The 21,388-nt window shown below is 38.7% G+C and overlaps 2 protein-coding genes across 2 annotated transcripts; one reads left to right on the forward strand and one right to left on the reverse strand.

The window, feature by feature from the left end:
- Positions 1-4,730: 4,730 nt before the first annotated feature.
- On the forward strand, positions 4,731-21,015 carry LOC311082255 (scavenger receptor cysteine-rich type 1 protein M130-like; the record flags this gene model as incomplete). The annotated part of the gene is made up of 22 exons (XM_084112986.1): positions 4,731-4,839; positions 5,271-5,567; positions 5,673-5,987; positions 6,757-7,056; positions 7,194-7,499; positions 8,012-8,175; positions 8,317-8,326; positions 8,392-8,701; positions 11,857-12,155; positions 12,238-12,552; positions 12,783-13,106; positions 13,183-13,500; positions 13,696-13,992; positions 14,180-14,257; positions 14,422-14,736; positions 14,832-15,032; positions 15,131-15,226; positions 20,115-20,180; positions 20,341-20,403; positions 20,537-20,599; positions 20,784-20,846; positions 20,966-21,015. 22 exons carry the CDS (start codon positions 4,731-4,733, stop codon positions 21,013-21,015), a joined length of 4,359 nt encoding a protein of 1,452 aa, XP_083969112.1.
- On the reverse strand, positions 15,442-19,742 carry LOC311080740 (uncharacterized protein). The gene is made up of 7 exons (XM_084110857.1): positions 19,503-19,742; positions 17,916-17,933; positions 17,752-17,802; positions 17,303-17,423; positions 17,053-17,203; positions 16,865-16,956; positions 15,442-16,454 (listed from the first exon to the last, which is right to left on the reverse strand). The coding sequence occupies exons 1-5, from the start codon at positions 19,559-19,561 to the stop codon at positions 17,129-17,131; spliced, it is 324 nt and encodes a 107-aa protein (XP_083966983.1). The 5' UTR covers positions 19,562-19,742; the 3' UTR covers positions 15,442-16,454; positions 16,865-16,956; positions 17,053-17,128.
- Positions 21,016-21,388: the final 373 nt, after the last annotated feature.

A 21,388-nucleotide genomic window follows, 5' to 3' on the forward strand; every position in this document is an offset into this window, starting at 1 on the left:
CAGGGATTGTGGGAAATGCAGTTCCAGAAGTAATGGTGACAGTATGGGGAAGAGACCTCTAGTGGACACCCGGGGAAACACAAACCAGACACTGTGACACCAGTATTTCCCATTTTGATTTCGACCGTTTGTTCCTTTCTCGTCTTTAATTTCGAAAATAGAAACCAAAAAATCTCTTCCATCCGTCGACTCCTCGCTGGCATCCAATTCTATGCAAAAATCTATAATCCTAATTTTCCAAGTCTTTTCTCCGAAACGTCCATTCGTTTACTTCTTAAAGGTTTAGCTAAATCCTCTAGTAAACAAATCGATAAACGTCTGCCCATTACTCTGCCGTTGTTGCATAAATTCATCAGTTCCGTCCGCAACGGTCTCTTTTCCTTTTACATCAATATTCTGTTAGAAGCAGTGTTTCTAGCTGCTTTTTACGGTTTCATGCGTCCAGGCGAATTCTCCTCAGATACTAATAAATTCGATCCTACACACGGTATTTCCTTTTCTGATATTTGTTTCTCACCTAATAGCTTCACTCTAATTCTTAAACATTCAAAAAATGACACTCAAGGCTCCGGCGTCACCTTATCTTTCCCCAAAATCAATAAAAAAATTTGTCCATTCACATCTATGGTTAAATTTCTTAAAATCTGCCCTAAAACTTCTAATTATGCCCCTCTATTTATCTTACCTAACGGTGCACCTCTTTCAAAAGGCTGGTTCAGAACCCAGTTAAACTCTGTCGTCAAAAGCTGCAGTCTATCCCCCTCTCTCTATACCGGCCACTCATTCAGAATTGGGGCAGCTACTACAGCAGCTGAACGAGGAATCTCCACGTCGGCCATCAAGATCTTGGGAAGATGGTCTTCCTCAGCCTTCGAATCATACATAAGACCAGATTCTAAAACCATTCTTCAAGCCCAGCAAGCTCTACAGTAACCATAAGGTAAATACCTATGCAACTACTGGTGGTGGTGTATAATCTTATTTCCTTCATCCCGTTATTATTCTAGCCAGCACTCCTCAATGACTACCTAGTCATATATTATGTGTGGCCTAGCGGCTCTGTTCAATGTGGCCTCGTCTCTATGTGGCTGTAGCAGCCGTTGTGCCTTCGTTACATGTTCGTCATTTAATAAAAAAAATTAAAAAAGCGACGGCTTATTTCATGCGATATTCATGTTCTATGTGGTATACTGTGACCGTGTAGCCTTATGTGGCTGTCCCATGGTCTTGTGGCCTTTAAGTATGGCAGGTTCTGTGTGGCCTAGTGGCTCTGTCTCGTTGGCCTCGTTCAGTGTGGCTTAGCAGCCTTGTGGCCCGGCGGGCCTCGTCTCTGTGTCGGTCTCACGGCCTCGTGGTACAAGGTTGCCTTGTCCCATGTTCGGCCTTCAAGGCTGCGGCCCTTATGGCCTTGTTCAGTGTGGCTTAGTGGCCGTTGTCTGTACGTCTCGTCTAAGTGTGGGATTATGGTTTAGGAACATTTTATGTTCTGTGTGGTCTACTGTGACCGTGTAGCCTAATGTGGCCTTGTCTCGTGGTCTTGTGGCCTTCATGGCATGGTTAAATGTGGCCTAGTGGCCTTGTATTCAAGTATGTCTGTCTATATGTGGCATTAGTGGCCTTGTGGCCACGTGGCCCTTGTGTACGTGTGGGGCTTGGTGCCTTGTGGCATATGTTTGCCTTGTCCTTAGGTTCAATGTGGCTTAGACGCCGTAGTCTTGCATGGTTTGTATACGTGTGGCACTAGTGGCTTGGTCTTGTCCTTAAAAGATGCCAATGGTGGCCATTCGCCCCCCGGGGCATAGGTTTTGTGTGGTCCTTAAGGCCCGTAGCATTAACAAAAAAGAAAAAAAAAGAAGAAAAAAAAGGGCCTGTTTTCATCTAGCCAAGTGACTTTGTTTCATGTGCAGTCCAGTCTTACCTCGTCTCTTTGCGGCATTAGCGGCCGTTGTGGCTTAGAGGCCTTGTCTCTGTGGTCTATCTTGGCCGTGTGGCTCATTAAGGCCTTGTCTCTGTGGTCTATAAAGGCCGTGTGGTCCAATGAGGCCAGAGTCTGTGTTGTTTATGTACGGCCCTAGGCGGCCTGCTATATGTGGTCCAATGCGGCCGTTCTATTATAGCCCAATGCGGCTCTGTCTGTGTGGTCTAATGAGGCCTGTTTTATTATTTTTGCCAAGGCGGCTGTCTGTGTGGTCCAATGAGGCCTTGTCTATGCAGGCCAAAAGCGGCACTGCTGGTCCAATGAGGCCTTGTCTCTATGTTTTCCTAGGAGTGAACTGGCAACTAAAAAAAAAAAAAAAAAAAAAAAAAAATATATATATATATATATATATATATATATATATATATATATATATATATATAAATAAATAAAATAAAACCAACGTCATACTAGGATTTAATTGTCTTTCTTTTCTATTAAGCTATAGGCACGCCGTATTTTTCACATCTTAATCTACCATTTAGTATCTTCCTTCTCTATTTTTCAGGAACCCCAGGACTCTAGACCGGTGGGTATACTCGTTACCATCTTTTGGGGGTTGGCGGGCCCCGTCCCAGTGTATTCATACTCCACTTTCTTTAGGGGGTCGGCTGCGCCCCTGCCTTCATCTTCAGGCAGGAATTGCAGATCCGATACTCAGATTATGCACTACGGACGGGGCCTACGCCAAATGACTTTGTATATTATCAGCTTGCTGAGCTGTCAATAAATGTACGATTTGTTGAAATAATTCTCCCGAGTCTTTCTGGTAGAACTTAAATTCTCAATCTCTCCATCACTAAGCCCTGAATCTATAAAACACTAGTATATTGATGACTGTCATATGATTTAAATTATTGAATTATGGCTTTTTACTCAAACATTTCTACTAGAAAAAAAGTCTCTTCGGCCAGAATGAGTCATTCATGATTTTTATTATGAGAAAGAGCCGAACAATTTCTGTTCCATTAACATGATCTCGTAAAACATCAAGACTGTACCTCTCGTTTTTGGAATAAGTGTTTTACTGCCATCTATTGGAAGACTAACGCACTGCAGTGAAAGTGGGCCTTGTCCGCCTGTCTTTAGAATAAGAAGTGTTTTGCTGCCATCTTGTGTGTGAGTAACGCATTGCCCCCTTTAACTCAGATACCCATTGCTGCTAATTTGATGTATAGGCCGCCTACTTTATCATGCGATAGTGAATACTTTTTAAACAGTTTAAACTTGTGATTTTGATTTTTTCTAACAATAAACATTATTATTGAATGCAGAATTTCTAAACTATATATATATATATATATATATATATATATATATATATATATATATATATGTATTTGAATGTCAAAATGTCAATACTTTTAAGCAGTTATCAGTATCTGTATCAGCAGGTGTTTGGGTCTAATGCTGTAAATATCCTGGGCTGCTTCCTCTCTGAACTCTTTAATGTCTCCTGTATGATGTGACTATATTTTGCCTCTGGCAGGTGTGTGTGTGTGTGTGTGTGTGTGTGTGTGTGTGTGTGTGTGTGTGTGTGAGCATCCTCACTGAAGTGTCTCGATATGGAGGAGGAGTTCTTTTCTTTGCTGACACGCTTTAGATAAATATGGTGAAAATCAGAAATGCCTCCTCTGATTTGTCACTGAAGTTGTTTGATGATTTCCTCTGTTGTGTCTAATAAGGTAATGATGAACCTGATTGGAAAGTTTTGCAGCTTGCTCTCTCTCTTTAGGGGACTGACAGTTCCCAGTTTCTTCAGTGTGTTTGAGGGAGCAGAGGAGAAACTTGTGCTGCGTTCTCTGAGCTGATGAACTAGAGCTGAAGGAGATGATGGGGGGATATTTGATGCTGATATTTCTGCTAAAACTCACCACCGCTGGTAGGTTTATTTAGATGTTTTTTTTTTTTAGACAGTTTTTTGGCTAACTGCCACATATTACCTATATTTTGTGCATTTATTAAAATGTTTATTTAAGTTTTGTGTTGTGGTTTTCTCACTTTTTTCTTCTGTCTTACTGTTCTTTTTCTAATAGCTCTTTCCCTTTTGGGTCATTCCGTGTCAAATCAAACTAATTTCTGTAACATCCTTGATTAAATGTTTGAACTTCGTTCAAAAAAAAAAAAAAAAAAATGAACGAAGACATACATAAATGGTGATGAAAGTCAAAATATCAAATTCCATGGATGAATATTTACTGAGTAATCCACTATTTTGTACCAATCTCTGTGTAAATAAAAAATATTAGCGGTGCCATCTTTCTATTGTCATCCCTCTTATTTTGACCCCCCTGTACAAAATAGTGGATTACTCAGTAAATATGTCAATATCAAAATATATATTTTTTTAGCTGTGGACCTCTGGTTGAGTCAGAGCCGGCGGCAGGACCGTTGAGTTGACACAGAATGTTCACAGACATTTCTCGCTTTCTCTTGTTTGTCATTCACCTGTTGCAAAAAGTGTGAATTATTTAATCACCCTCTTTCTTTCTCTGTTTTTCGCTATGTTTCTTCATGTGTTGCTTCTCTCTGTTCTATGTACTGTACAGATAGTGCAAATGTGCGGTTGGTTGGTGGTCACAGTCGCTGTGCTGGTAGAGTGGAGGTTCTTCATAGAGGTCAGTGGGGAACAGTGTGTGGAGCTGGTTGGGATTTGGCTGATGCTGCAGTGGTGTGTAGAGAGCTGGACTGTGGAGAACCTGTAGATGCTCTGAGTGATGCTCAATTTGGTCCAGGATCAGGACCAATCTGGATGGATGTTGTATTTTGCACTGGATCAGAGTCAACACTGAAGAACTGTGGGTCAACAGGATGGGGTAAAGATAGATGTGACAGTAATGATACTGGAGTAATTTGCTCAGGTAAGTTGCTCCAAATCAGGAGATTTCATTATTACATCACTGAACGTTGTTCACTTTTAGCTAAATTTGAATTCATCATTGTACACTAAGAATCAAAATCAGTCTTTGAACTTTCACTGTTTCACAATGATGGAATAATTCTCTCAACTCTTCCTGCTACTCACTCTGTTAATGAAATCTTCGCTACTCATAACATTAACACTTTTTATTTAACACCAAACAGTGAAACAAAAACACACAAAGTTCTAAGAATTAACAAACTTAATTTTCAATTATATTTATGAAATTTTCAACATCCCTGTATAAACATTTGCTAAAAAAACTTGTTAAAAAAATTAAATCCATATGAAATTATCTTAAGAATCTATTTTCTATACATCAAGACAAGTTTAATTATTATCTTATCATTTAAATTGTCTGTGTTCTTTCAGAAGTCCGGCTGGTTGGAGGTTCTCGTTGCTCTGGGAGGTTAGAGATACTTGATGATCAGTCGTGGGTTTCAGTGTGTGACGCTGCCTTTGACCAGCAGGATGCAGAGGTTGTGTGTAGAGAGCTGGACTGTGGGGCTCCTGTACAGGTGCTGGGAGAAGATGCTTTTGGCAGAGGAGACGCTCAGATGTGGACACAAGAGATTCAGTGCAGAGGAAATGAGTCTCAGATTCACCTCTGTCCAACATCACCATCACACCAACACAACTGTTCACATGACAGTGATGTCGGACTGGTGTGTGCAGGTTTGAACAAATTTCCAAATTTCCTGTAAGTTGTTTTCTCTAATTTTTTTTCAGTCCTTTACTTGTGTTTGTCTCTCAATTTCTCTGTTCAATATCTAGATGGTGTGAATGTGAGACTGGTAAACGGTACTAGTCCCTGTGCTGGTAGAGTGGAGGTTCTTCATAGAGGTCAGTGGGGAACAGTGTGTGATGATTTCTGGGATTTGGCTGATGCTGCAGTGGTGTGTAGAGAGCTGGACTGTGGAGAACCTGTAGATGCTCTGAGTGATGCTCATTTTGGACCAGGATCAGGACCCACATGGATGAGTGGTGTCATGTGTACTGGATCAGAGTCTACACTGAAGAACTGTGGGGGATCATTAGAGTTTAGACCTGGCTGTGGTCCTAGTGGAAACGCTGGAGTCATCTGTTCAGGTAAACTGCTTCAAACCTAACCTCACTAATGAGTCACCTGCCTTAAATTAACCTCTAATTCATAATTAGATCTTTTTTAAAGCTGTTTTGACTTCCATATTTTAAAATTGGTTTGCTTTTAGCTTTTATAAATTGTGCTTAATGATTGACCAACAAAAAGATTTATGTTGTCAGATAGTGTACCAGTTTTCTTTTCATGAGAGAAATAATCTCCTGGTCTAAAACAAACCAAATGTACATAACATAGCCTATATTTAATGTTTTGTAACACATAACAATGAGGTTCAATTTGCTAACATTAGTTAATGCATCAGGTTCCATGAACTGATAAAGAACCAGACAACATTAATAGGTTTATGTTACTTTCTATGTGTACTTTCCACATATTGGCCCAGAGATGGATTTTAATAGATTAGCTGGTCTCAGATCATGTGCCTACTGCTACTGACAATAGTTGTAACAATCAGACTTCACAATTTACTGGAAATAATGATTTAGTGGAGATCCAAGAAGAAATCAATCATTATTTCCAGTAAATTGTGAAGAGTCTGATTGTTACTGCAATTCTCTGAGCAGGATAAGAACATTACCGAGGCTCATGAATAAGAGAAGCTGAGGAGTTAATTGTAAACTGTTTATGGTCAATAATCAATCCAGAGATAATCAACGCAAAACATCAAATTCTCAATTATTACAGCCTGACTTTTTTTTAAAATTCCACCTATAAAATAAGTGTCTCATGTTTTTATGTGTGTATTCTCTTCTTCAGGAGTCCGGCTGGTTGGCGGTTCTCGCTGCTCTGGGAGGTTAGAGATACTTGATCAGTCGTGGGTTTCAGTGTGTGACGCTGCCTTTGACCAGCAGGATGCAGAGGTTGTGTGTAGAGAGCTGGACTGTGGGGCTCCTGTACAGGTGCTGGGAGAAGATGCTTTTGGCAAAGGAGACGCTCAGATGTGGACACAAGAGATTCAGTGCAGAGGAAATGAGTCTCAGATTCACCTCTGTTCAAAATCACCATCATATGAAAACAACTGTTCACACGACAGCAATGTTGAACTGGTGTGTGCTGGTAAGAGCTGAATTAAAAGACTGAAATGATACACATATACTATATATGAACCCATCACAAAGCAGCACGCTGGACTATTATATTATTTTAAGTTTGATAAATGCTTTTCTCTCTCCATTTCTATTACCCTCTCATAGATGTAATGAATGTGAGACTGGTAAATGGTAGCAGTCGCTGTGCTGGTAGAGTGGAGGTTCTTCATAGAGGTCAGTGGGGAACAGTGTGTGGTGATGGTTGGGATTTGGCTGATGCTGCAGTGGTGTGTAGAGAGCTGGACTGTGGAGAACCTGTAGATGCTCTGGGTGATGCTCATTTTGGACCAGGATCAGGACCAATCTGGATGAGTGGTGTCATGTGTACTGGATCAGAGACAACACTGAAGAACTGTGGATTATTAACTGCTCCATGTGATCATAGTAAAGATGCTGGAGTCATCTGCTCAGGTCAGTGAGACTTCAAAACACTTACAGTAAACAGTTCCTTAAACTGTTGCGGCACATTTGCATGTGCTATCAGTGCAAAAAGCTGTGTCTTACTTTCTAACAATCGACAAACTAATGAAACGGTTACATTCATTGCCAAAATGCCACTATGTTTTGACTTGTTTAATTGAGTCGTTGTTCTTTTCCATGCAAACATGCCTCCTTTCTGTCTAAATAAGGCTCATTACTGATGACTTTTCACTTATCTTTGAAAGACGACAGTAAATTAATTTTTATATAAAAGGGATATTTGTGTTAAAGGGGTCATGAACTGCATTTTTTAAAACATTTATAATGTTCTCTGAGTTCCACTTATAATGTTATCAAGATTCTTACATCAAAAAACATTCTAATTTAGAATAAGCTATTTTCTATCCTGTTTTTGACCCTCTCTTTCAAACACTTCATTTTGATAGGCATGGCACATTCAAGACTTGGAAGTAAATGTTTTTATGTGTATTCTCTTCTTTCAGAAGTCCGGCTGGTTGGCGGTTCTCGCTGCTCTGGGAGGTTAGAGATACTTGATGATCAGTCGTGGGTTTCAGTGTGTGACGCTGCCTTTGGCCAGCAGGATGCAGAGGTTGTGTGTAGAGAGCTGGACTGTGGGGCTCCTGTACAGGTGCTGGGAGAAGATGCTTTTGGCAAAGGAGACGCTCAGATGTGGACATATGAAAACAACTGTTCACATGACAGCAATGTTGAACTGGTGTGTGCTGGTAAGAGCTGAACTAAAAGACTGAAATGATACACATATACTATATATGAACCCATCACAAAGCAACACGCTGGTCTATTATATTATTTTAAGTTTGATAAATGCTTTTCTCTCTTCATTTCTATTACCCTCTCATAGATGTAATGAATGTGAGACTGGTAAATGGTAGCAGTCGCTGTGCTGGTAGAGTGGAGGTTCTTCATAGAGGTCAGTGGGGAACAGTGTGTGTTTTTTTCTGGGATTTGGCTGATGCTGCAGTGGTGTGTAGAGAACTGGACTGTGGAGAACCTGTAGATGCTCTGGGTGATGCTCAATTTGGACCAGGATCAGGACCAATCTGGATGAGTGGAGTCATGTGTACTGGATCAGAGTCAACACTGAAGAACTGTGGATCATTAAGTTATCCATGTGATCATAGTAATGATGCTGGAGTCATCTGCTCAGGTCAGTGAGATAGATCTTCAAAACACTTACAGTAAACAGTTCCTTAAAGGTGCCATGTGTTATGTCTGGCAAAAAATCAAGTCATACTCCACATTCCATACCAGATGGGGGCAGTATACCTCCAGAAAGTTAATTGGTCTAGAGTAGAGTAACAAACGAGAAATGGCATAGACTCTATGCTCCGCCCCTACCTTCACAACAACCCTAGAGCCATAGCCGAAGCCGAGCCAACTCCTAATAGAGGACGTTTTGACTCCAGAGGAACGTTGGTTGATGTCAAGTGATATTGAAATATGACATCTTCAAGCTACTCCCCTTCACCTTTACCAGTGAATATGTTCATATTCGTTTTGTTCATATTAAATTTTTATTGTTAGTTTGAATTAAATTAATTTGACAGACAGCATTCGCTGATGTTGACCAAGCTAGCGCCAACGTAACCAGAGCTGCCAACTCTCACGCATTCACCGTGAGACACACGCAATTGACACTTTTCACACACTCTCACGCCACACATCCATTTTCTCACGCACAGAAAAATCGCGAAGCAAAGAGGACACGGAGACCGACAGACTAGACAGAGCAGGGGTGCGTTTCCCGAAAGCATCGTTGGCCAACTTTGGTCACAAGTTCATCGCAATGTCCATTGAACTCTATTGGTAACGAGGGAACTTGCGACCATAGTTGGCTAACGATGCTTTCGGGAAACGCACCCCAGGTTAGTTATGATATAAAAAAATCTCAGCTCTCAGATTCTGTCAATTTTATTACGCTTTGGCGCTTGTAAATGTTACACGACAGATCCCTAGCGCACGTGAACCGATCTCTACTAATAGTAAAAAAAACACGAACACTGTTGAAAGATACAGTAGGCTAACGTACGACTTACCAAAATGTATTCCTCATACATAATATCGACCAATCAGTGTTTTTTATCAGCGCGAAGAGGTCAATAACATAGCTGGAGAACAATTATGTCAGATTTACCTCAGGAAAGCCATTTAATAAACATAATATAGGTCACGTAGTTGGCAAGAAAAAAAGAGCTATAGAGATTGTGCTATATATGTGTACTATATTACAATACTATATTTATGTACGTTATACGTTTATCGAACAGCCTTCGATATATTTCTATGTTATAACTTCCCGAAAAAACTACACAAACATATAAAACAAACTTCTAACGAAATACTAACAGCATCTTATTTACCAATCCAAAAGAAATGTTGCAAGTTCGGAGTCGAACCTCATTTCTTTCATGTCCATTAGTTGTCTCCAGCGATGGAAAGCAGTGCCAATGTTTACTCTGGTTCTGTTCCTTTTTTTATCAGATTTTATTTGAATGTAGTAGTGGGCTGTACTTTCCACACGATTAACATCAGGTTCAAGTATGCCCACAAGCCGTGCGAGTTATTCGTGTATTGCATGTTTGACTGGTCGTTATGTTGCCCACATACCGCCTCCCATGGCCGAAACTGGTATTACGACACCTGTCGGGCCGTGGCTAGTAATGCTAATGCTAATTCAGGTTGATATCTCTGCAGCACTATAACTTGTCATTTTTTTAATGACATCATCGCCCTTATTTCTTCTCATTCTTTTGATGCGTGTAGCTCATTTTTTGGATATTTTTACCTCAATTCTGACACATGGCACCTTTAAACAGTTGCTGCACATATGCATGTGCTATCAGTGCAAAAAGCTGCGTCTTACTTTCTAACCATCCACAAACTAATTACACGGTTACATTCATTGCCAAAATGGCACTATGTTTTGACTTGTTTAATTGAGTCGTTGTTCTTTTCCATGCAAACATGCCTCCTTTCTGTCTAAACAAGGCTCAGTACTGATGGCTTTTCACAAAACTCTGTTCTGTTTGCCCGGTGCAGTTTAAATCACACTATTACCATTGAAAGAAGATGGCAAATTAATCTTTATATAAAATATATATTTGTGTTAAAGGGGTTAAGAATTTTATTTAATTTTTAATTTTATAATGTTCTCTGTGGTCAACTTATAATGTTATCAAGATTCTTACATTAAAAAACATTCTAATTAATAAGTAATAAGGTATTCTGTTTTCTATCCTGTTTTTGACCCTCTCTTTCAAACACTGTTTTGATAGACATGCCACATACAAGAGTTATGAAAACACTTCAAGAGTTAAGTAACTCTTGTCCTCTATTTTGCAACATTTCTGTCGGATACAATGTAGTTGGCACTGCATCAACTTTTATTTTCAGTCTCTCTGAAAAGCTTGCATCGAAGTTGGTCAAACTGTGTCTTGTTTAAAAATGAATCAGCTGTAAAATGAAGTGAACAAACACAGTGTTTTACAGACTCAATCTGACTGGAACTTCGTTAAAAATAAAGTTCATCCACACTTTCTTAAAGTTAGTGCAATTGTAATTGCAAATGTAATCCTCAGAGATTTCTCTATTGTTTTGTTTTTGTTTGCATCTGTCTCACATTTACTACTACACAACATGCGTGAATCAGTGGGCGGGGCTAAAGAGGCAATGATGTAGAAGTAGGCGTTGGTCTTCTGCAGAGGCGGTCTTTCGTCATGTGTTGAATGTTTTTATCAGTATATACATAATAATGTGACAAAATCTTAAACTAATCATTTTCTGAGCTTGGTTTTAATAAAAGCTGTTTTTGAAGTTTTGAGTTCTGAAACTTGCAGGATATTTCTATAGTACAATGACCTCTTATATGTCAAAAGATCAAGGACATTTTTATTTCTCAATTCATGACTCATTAGATCCTAGTTTTCATGACCGCAGCAAATCCGCCACAATACGGAACTCAGACCATGAGATCCAAACTGCACTGTGCAAATTGCCTTCAGCACTGATTTTGTACATGTATCTGTGTGGTTGTGCTAATCAGCTAACCTGTTCAAACAACATGCACAGTTGATTCTTAGTGAATTCCACTCTTTTTATTTTGGTAATTGGATGTATTTTGCAATACGTTATTGAGCGAAAATCTACCCCAAATATGTTATTTATTTTGCCATTTTCCTACTAATTGGCATAATAAACATGTTAAATTTAGATGTTGTTACTATTAAACACACTCTTAAACCTGCCACTCTGAATAAATCTATTTTGTATGGTTTTATTTAATATAAACAGATCATAAACATCCCAGACTTTCTGATGGGTCTCACCTGTGTTCTGGGAGATTAGAGGTGATTCATGGAGACACCTGGTACACAGTGTGTGACGCTGCCTTTGACCAGCAGGATGCAGAGGTTGTGTGTAGAGAGCTGGACTGTGGGGCTCCTGTACAGGTGCTGGGAGAAGATGCTTTTGGCAAAGGAGACGCTCAGATGTGGACACAAGAGATTCAGTGCAGAGGAAATGAATCTCAGATTTACTTCTGTCCAACATCACCGTTACACCAACACAACTGCACCAGTGACAATAATGTGGGCCTGATCTGTTCTGGTAAATTATCAATATTCTGTCTCTCTTCATTCTCCTCTGTCAGCTGCATTATACACTGTTTTAACTTCTGTTCTTTATTCAGGTTACACTGAGGCCAAACTGATGAATGGTTCAGACTCCTGTTCTGGAAGAGTTGAGCGTCAGTACTTCAGTAAATGGGGCACAGTGTGTGATGCATGCTGGGATATGAGAGCTGCCAGTGTCCTCTGTAGACAGCTGAATTGTGGGATTGCTGTGTCTGTTGTGGGATCAGACTGGTTTGGAGAGGGAAGTGGTGAAATCTGGGCTGATGTGTTTGATTGTGACGGGAATGAAACAAAACTCTCAGAATGTTCCGTCTCTTCATGGAGTCGAGCTGAATGTTCTCATAGACGAGATGTTGGAGTCGTCTGCTCTGGTGAGTCCATATTAGCGGAAGATTCACTGATATTATTCTGCTTGCAAATATTAAAAAGTATAAATACAATATTTAATCTCAATACATGTGTAATTTCATATGTTCTTTTCATACTGAGAGATAACATTCTTTCAGTTATTTATTTAAAATGTACAGCAAAATGTATAATTTGATGTAAAGTATATTCTCAACTTGCAATATTTTAGTAAAACATGAGCTCTCCTCTCTAGGTTCCTCTCTGGCTGTTCATGACGGTCTGGTGCGGTTGTCTGGAGAGAGACAGTGTGAGGGGGAGCTGGAAGTTTCCATCCATCAGGTCTGGAGGAGAGTTCTGCTGGACTCCTGGAGTCTCACTGAATCCTCTGTGGTCTGCAGACAGCTGGGCTGTGGCTCTGTGCTGAACTTCTCCGGCTGCTCTTCATCCAGTCCTGAACACAGTCATGAGTGTGTGACGGGCTTCCAGTGCTCTGGGAGTGAAGCTCATCTGGGGAACTGCAGCTCTCCACAAACTCTCAACTGCAGCTCCACACAACAGCTGTCAATCACCTGCCTTGGTGAGAACAACAACATCTGGGCAGATTCTTCAGTTGTTAGTGATCAATAATGTGTTTTTCTCTCTCTGAATATCAGGTCACGGGTCCATCAGGCTGGTGGGTTCTGGGGGAGACTGTGCAGGGAGGCTGGAGGTTTTTCACAGCGGCTCATGGGGGACAGTGTGTGATGACTCCTGGGATATTAAAGATGCCCATGTGGTGTGCAGACAGCTGCAGTGTGGAGTGGCCCTCAGTAACCAGCAGGTACCAGCCTGGTTTGGTCCTGGTTCTGGACCCATATGGCTGGATGAGGTGGAGTGTGAGGGGAATGAGACGTCCCTGTGGAACTGCTCTTCTCCAGGCTGGGGGAAACATGACTGTCAACACAAGGAGGATGTAGGAGTCGTGTGCTCAGGTAAACAGTACACTAGTGTGAAAATGTGTTATTCAGTAACATTATTTCAATATAATTTTTTTTTTTTATCATTTAAAATCAAAAATGTTTTTTTCCAGATATTTCAATCACCCATATACATGTACCATTCAGTGGTAGAAATGTATTGGGGTTGGATGAAAGTTAAAGTTGATTCTCATCCTTTTCCATGTATAGAGTTTAAAGAGATCAGGTTAACTGAGGGCTGTGAAGGGAATGTGGAGGTTTTCTACAATGGATCCTGGGGTAATGTGTGTTACAACCAGATGAACACAGACACAGCGAGTCTGATCTGTCAAGAGCTGAACTGTGGAAGATCTGGCAGTGAACCCAGTTATTCAGAGGGACTGAAGTCTCATAATTGGCTTGATTATTTAAAATGTCGACGTCATGATTCCACTCTATGGCAGTGTCCATCTTCACCCTGGGGACAGAATTACTGTGATAATGAAGTGGCCAAAATCTCCTGCTCAGGTAAGAAGATATTTAACTGATTTAATATGGTCTGAAGTGGTCATGTTTATTTAATGATTATTTTATTTTGTCTCAGAGATTAATTTTTTCCCCAAAATATTCTTAAACACCCTACATTTAATAGAGTATAAAATCTTTTAATGTTGTCATTTTATATTATTATCATCATTTAATGTTTTTATCTCAGAGAATGAGAATTCTGAATCTATTCGGAGTCATCTGACTTGTTCTTCCTCACCATCTCCTCACCAGAGACAGTGTTCAAGTAAGTTTGATATTTTATTTTTTCAATTTATATTTTCAACACTAATTTTTATTTCACATTAAAAATGTATTACAAATTTAAAGGCCTCTAGCAATCAGTTTCAGTGTGTTTTGTTGTGAATGGTATGCTGAAGCTGGTCAGTGATGTTTCTGTGTGTGATTTAGATCATGTTCCTCTCAGACTGAGTGGAGATTTGGGCCGGTGCTCTGGGAGGCTGGAGGTGTATCATAACGCTGTGTGGGGTTCAGTCTGTGCTGATCTGTGGGACATCAGCGATGCTCAGGTGGTCTGCAGGCAGCTGGGTTGTGGAGCAGCACTGAGGGCTGATGGGAATTCAGTCTTTGGTGCTGGTGAAGGTGTTGTGTGGCTGAACAGAGTCGAGTGCAGAGGGAATGAGATTCACCTGTGGGACTGTCCTCTCTCCCTGAAGAACCACACTGACTGCTCCCACAAAGAGCACGCTGGACTCACCTGTGCAAGTCAGAGCAAAACACTGAGCAATATTAGTCATTTTTATATAATTTTAGTGCTAATTTTATTTGTGTATTTCATGATTTTGTATGTGTTTTGTCAGATTTATCAGTGTCCACTACTCCTGCCACAACAACATCAGCTTCTCCTCCAGTTTCTCAGACAGTGCGCTCAACATCAGTCACTCCTCCACAAACTCCTCCAGTGTCTCTCTCTGTGCTTGTGGTTGTACTGGGAGTTTTGCTCTTACTGCTCTTAGTGCCACTGCTTATACTGATTCAGCAGAACAGAGTGATGAGGAGAGGTAGGAGAGATCCAGAGACTGTCATATTGTGTGTTATTCAGTGTGTGATCAGTCATGTGTTGTGAACTGACAGCAGGTTTGTCTGTCTACACTCACAGCTCTCTCTAAGAGGAGACACAAGATGAAGACTGAGGCCGTTTATGAGGAGATTCATCACAGACCCACTAATAGACAGAGTTTCTTCACTCAGAGGGGTGAGTGTCATAGGTTCTGATTTGTGGAAATCAACAGAGAAATCACTTATTCAGAGGGGAGAGTGGAGTAAAACACATTGAGTCATATTTGTGGGACATTTTGTGCGTTATTTTAAATGATTGGTTAGTGTTGTACACTCAAAAAAATGACTCATTGGACAAACTCAATTTAATTGATGGCAGGATTTCCATCCAATAAATATGTGTAGCCCCAACTTACAAAAAACTAATTCATGCAATGAAATGTAATTAAGTTGGTCCAACTCAATTTTGACCAACTTAAATGAGTTGGTCCAACTCAATTATGAGCAACTTAAATGAGTTGGTCCAACTCAATTATGAGCAACTTAAATGAGTTGGTCCAACTCAATTTTGATCAAATAGTTTAAATGAAATGGATACATTTAAAAATAAGTTTTAAGCTTCTTAAACTTAAATTAGAACATTTCATTGAAAAATCAATTAGGAAATCCTTATTTTGTACCCCATAGAGACAAGAGACAAATCTTGATCGAGATGTTTTTATTTAAAACTCAATAGTGCAATAGTTATTTAATGTGAAAAGTACTTCGAAAAATGCAAGTACACATTTTAAAGCCTTTTTCCAAACATGTACAAATGTCTTTGTTCTTATTGAACACAAATGAAGATATGTTAAAGAATATGGGAAACTGAACAGTTCTGGGCCACCATTGACTTCCATAGTAGGAAGAAAAAACAACAACTATGAAAGTCAATGGTGGCCCAGAACTGTTAAGTTTCCCAAATTCTTTAACACATCTTCCTTTGTGTTCAACAGAACAAATAGATTTATACAGGTTTGGAACAACCCCGGGATCAGTAAATTATGACAGAATTTTCATTTTTGGGTGAACTATCCCTAAAGACAAGAACGACTAAGTAGAAATACACACAAAAAGTGTGTAAGAAAAAGCATGAAAGAGTGTTAAAAAAAAAAAGAAAAAAGAAATTGTGTGTTAAAAAAAAAAATGTTCATTAGGATTTTCTGGATAAACTTGAAGGTGTACTTGAAGTTGTCAGGAAAATTAAGATCAAGAGCATAAATGAGACCAAACAGCATGATGAATGCCAGGATCACGCAGTCTAGGTCCCTCAAAACCTTAATGCCCTCGATCACAACTCCTATGTCTTCTGTACAATCTCCTCTTTGGATTTTGTAAATCCCCATGACTGTGTTTGGGATTTCATTTTCTGCATCCTCAGTGGCCTGGACAAAACACAAAACACTTTGGTTAAGCCCAGGTGAATTTGACCCTTTATATTTTAAAAGTAATCAGCAAATTGCATTGCTACTTTTCAATTTTACTATTACATTGTTGGCTGCCATTTATTTCCATTTTATGGACATAGACATACACATCTGAAAACTTCTACAAATTCTATTGTGTTCAGATGAACAATGAAAGGCATACACAAAGTTATTACCCCTGCAAAATTATTACTATTAAAAATATTATTTTATTAAAATGAATAAAACAAAATATTATTATTCCACTAATACATATTTTATTGTGAAATGAAAATGAAAATTGAGCATTTAATAATAATCAATCATATATTCTTTTAAAATATAAAAGTATTAACAGAATTGTTGTTATATTCATAATAATCACTTACCACATACTCCTTGAAGAAAGAGTCTGGATCTTCAGTCGGGTAGATCATCAGGCCTTTCAGGGTGCACTCTCTCCTGATGTTTATGTGTCACACTACAGCAGGGGGAAATCAAGACTGAAATTAGCCAAATGCAGAAAGCTGTAGAATAACTAGACAAAACAAAAGACATTGCATGCATTTATACTAACAGAGTCTGTGATCGCCAGGGCATTTTTGATCTTTTGCCCCTTCACTCCTCCTTTGCTCTTGAAGATCTGCATCAGTTTATCTGAAAAGTGGTCCAGCTGTAGGAACATTGATTGCAGTGGCTTCGTAGTGATCTGCATGAACTGCGTTCACCTTCAAAATAGAAAAAAAACAACAACAAAAAACAATTTCTTACTACGAAAAGAACCTAATAACGACTAAAATAAAACACTACATAACATGTTTACTTACTTCACTCTGCTGAAAAAGAGCTGGCCATTGATTCTTGAACACCTCTATCATGGGCATTGGCTGACGACAATGGGTTTGAAGTCTATTAATGAATGTGGAATGTAGATTGTGTTTCCGGTATCTGTGGGTGTTAAATGTCCTGTAAATATTACTTTCAAATGCACATCCTACAAACATACACTGAACTGTTTCATTATGCCTGACATGTCCATTTATGTGTTGAAAATAATCTTTCTGTTGCTAGCTCCATGCATGAACACACATGATACTGGAATGTTGTTAATTCTTCTGGCTTTGGAGTTTCCTGTTTAGCATGTATTTTGTACATGTGATTAAGAAGCTTACTACATATACTAAACGTGCATGGGCAATCTGTGTATGGACATGGATAGCGAAAACTGCCACTAAAGCACAGATGAGTCTGCCTAAAATGCTGCAGCAACAAATACCTGCTAGCTAGTTTCGATGGACACATTCTTTGCACTGCCACATTCACAATCCTAAAAAGAAGAATAAAAAAGTATTATAAGATACCATATTTAAAAAATGACACAAGGAGCCTAAATCAGAATATTTGAATATGACTTAATATAAATAGGAGGTTGCTGTTCACCTGGTCATGTTCATAAAACTGTGAAAGAGAAGATGTTGATTAGGAGTGGGAACCAGTACTCACATGAAAATATGCTTTTTGTTTGCATGGTTCTGTTTTACCCAACTCGTTCACTTAAGGGATTAGTTCACCTCAAAATGAAAATTTCCTGATAATTTACTCACCCCAATGCCATCCAAGATGTTCATGTCTTTCTTTCTTCAGTGGAAAAGAAATTAAGTTTTTTGAGGAAAACTCAGGATTTTTCTCCACACAATGGACTTCAACGGTAACCAAATAGTTGAAGTCCAAATCAATGCAGTTTCTAAGGGCTCTGAAGTGTTTCAAAGGGCTCTGCATGATCCCAGCTGAGGAATAGGGTCTTATCTAGCGAAACGATCGGTCGTTCGTTTTCTAAAAAAAAAAATCCTGAAATGTTTTCCTCAAAAAACTTAATTTCTTTTCCACTGAAAAAAGAAAAACATGAACATCTTGGATGACATTAGGGTGAGTAAATTATCAGGACATTTTCATTTTGAGGTGAACTAATCCCTTAATATGACACTTTACAATTCTCTCAAGTAATTAAATTGATTTTAAAATAATTTTAAATGTTTACTTGGTACAATTGTCTATATCTATCTATAGCATGCATTGTGTTTCATCGTGCAACTGATACGCAAAAATGACTTTTTATATCATATTATACGCCATCAAAGTGCGTATGTAATATATATATATATATATATATATATATATAGATAGATGGATAGATGGATAGATAGATAGATGCCTATTTTTTTGAGAAACGAATGGGAGTTTACAGAATACATAGATCGATAATTTCAACAAATATGCGTTTTATAGCGTTAATCAAATAGCGTGTTTACTGCAAAAACAGACGACCATCGTCCATTCTGTCACATTTTTCAGGTGTTCTGACTGATACCCGTCTGTCACTTGCTCTGATTTACCATGGACAGCTCAGCTACGATGTTGTAAATAGGTAGTTTACATGATAAAAGTAATCTAATATTGAGATATACGTTCTACCTTATGTACTTCTAGTTTTAATTATTTAAACAGGCCTTTGAACAAAAAAGGCCTGTCGTGTATTTTTCCCCCACAGCGCTTAATGTCATATGGCGATTGTGAAACACGGAACACCTCACTTTCATGATTGTATGGTGAAATGTCTTATTTTTCATGTTAGACAGGTCAAATTTGATCAAGAAAAACGCACTGTGGCCAATTCAGCGTGAGTGAGTGACGCAGCTAAAAATAGACTCGGCGCCGAAACAATCGCGGCGATAGCAAGCCTCCAATTCATTTTATGACGGATATATCAATCCAGCTAGCAAGCCAATAAGTTAAGAAACAATTTTGCACAGTTACAGTCAAATTCGGGATCGTTAGACTGGTCTAACACAGAATTTGCACGTTGCGTGAGTAAGTTAAGCTATCGAAGGGACACTTAAAACAATTCACCTCGCATAACTTTCACTACTGTTGCATATTTCACTCAAAATTATGATATAAGTTACACATCCTCTTACAGTGAGGTAAATTCTTTATTACAAATACTCAAGCAAGATAATACTTACTTACCAATAACGAATACGACGTTGCAGTCCTTGCGGCGGCAGACGATAAAATGGCGGCCACATCCTCTGAGCATGTTCTTCTCTGAGCTTGTCTTGCACATGCGCAAATGGCGCTCTCCGAAGCCAAATAAATTTGAGTTAACCAAATTAAATTAAATCTCATAGATGACACTATTTATACATTTTACGTTAGACTTATTAAATATATATACGTTTTATTCCTAATTAGATATATTTAAATAAAGTGAACACAATTTAAATGTGTCATACCTAAGAAGGCCTTGAATCATTTTTTTGAGTGTATGATCCAAAGAATGTGGATATTTTGGCTGATTTGTGAATATGAACATGTGTCAGATAACAGACATGCACCTGCAGCTCTGTTTTTTATACACACTCATACACACACACACAAGGTTTGGGAGGTAGGGGATCATATTTGTGGGGTATTTTTCTGTGTGTATTTGTCTCTAAAATTCTTTAACTGATATTTCATTATAGGCCCACTTTTGTCTTGTAAACTGGTCACATCATTCATTCATTGATCAAAATGGCAATGTCCTCATGGCCAACAAGAGCCTTTAGTCCTAAAAATATTCTGTTTTGATTTTTGAAGACAAGGTGAATGAAATCGCACTGGGTTACTATGATGATGTCATTACTGATGGACTGAAACCAGAACGTGAGAGACACACACACACACACACACACACACACACACACACACACACACACACACACACACACACACTATATATATACTGTATATATACTGTAAAAAGTTTGAACACCTCATTATTTAATACATATTTTAGAATCAATTAAAGACACAATTATAAAAGAAGACACACCTGGGAGCTATGATGATGTCATCACCAGTGAACATAACTCTGGTATTAAAGAAGGTGAAGGTATTCATTGTTTTATGTGTATAAAAACACAGTCCCTTTAAATTGATGCTCAGCCTCGGTACCGATAAAATGCAACATTTGATCTGTCTATGTTTCTGTGTGTGTGTGTGTGTGTGTGTGTGTGTAGTGGACACGCCAGAAAATTATGATGATGTCATCATTAATGGACAGGACTCTCCAGGTGTAACGGGTGAGTTACAGAACAATATATTGAACATGCGTTTATAGTTTACCATCAATTAATCATTATGACTTTATCTGGAGTAAATCTAATAATCTCACACAGTAATGAGGGAAAGAGATCAATGACATCATCAGTGACACAAGCTGTAATACAAATTACAATGTGAGGTTTTATTTCATATGTGAATCAGAGGGAGATCAGGAGGAGTATGATGATGTGAAGAACAGCAATGAAGATGAGAGGAACCTGTTGGGTTAGTGTTTGTCTCTTTTTTTAATCTTTGACTAATTATTTGCTGATTTTAATAGGCTCAGTTTTAGATGTTAAATACAACATTAAACATGATATATTTGCTTTTGTCTTTAATAACAGACTATGATGATGTGGGGGAGTTGTCAAAAAATGACGGCATGACTGTATGACTCAATGGCCACACACACTGCCTCGGTTCATGACATTTTACAGCTTCTAGAGTTGGGTTGAATCGCTACTTTAGGTTTTAAATTAGTTTGTATTGATGAGCTTGCATTTTGTAAAAAGGATTGCTTTGAAATTTAGGAGGTATAACATTGATTCTTTTTTTGCTTCTCTTTAACAAACACATGTTAACAATCTTAAAAACAAACATTATAAATGCATAAAGTGATGCTAATGTCATTTTTTTTCTCTGAACATTGTTAATTTTGTGCCTTATTTCTTACATGAATTTGGAGCCATTTCCCTGTTCTGTTTTACAGTTGTGCTCAAAAGTTTACATACCCCTTGCAGAATCTGTGAAAATGTTAATATGTTTAA

This window comes from Abramis brama, assembly GCF_963993115.1.
Source record: "Abramis brama genome assembly, chromosome: 4".
Lineage (NCBI taxonomy): Eukaryota > Metazoa > Chordata > Actinopteri > Cypriniformes > Leuciscidae > Abramis > Abramis brama.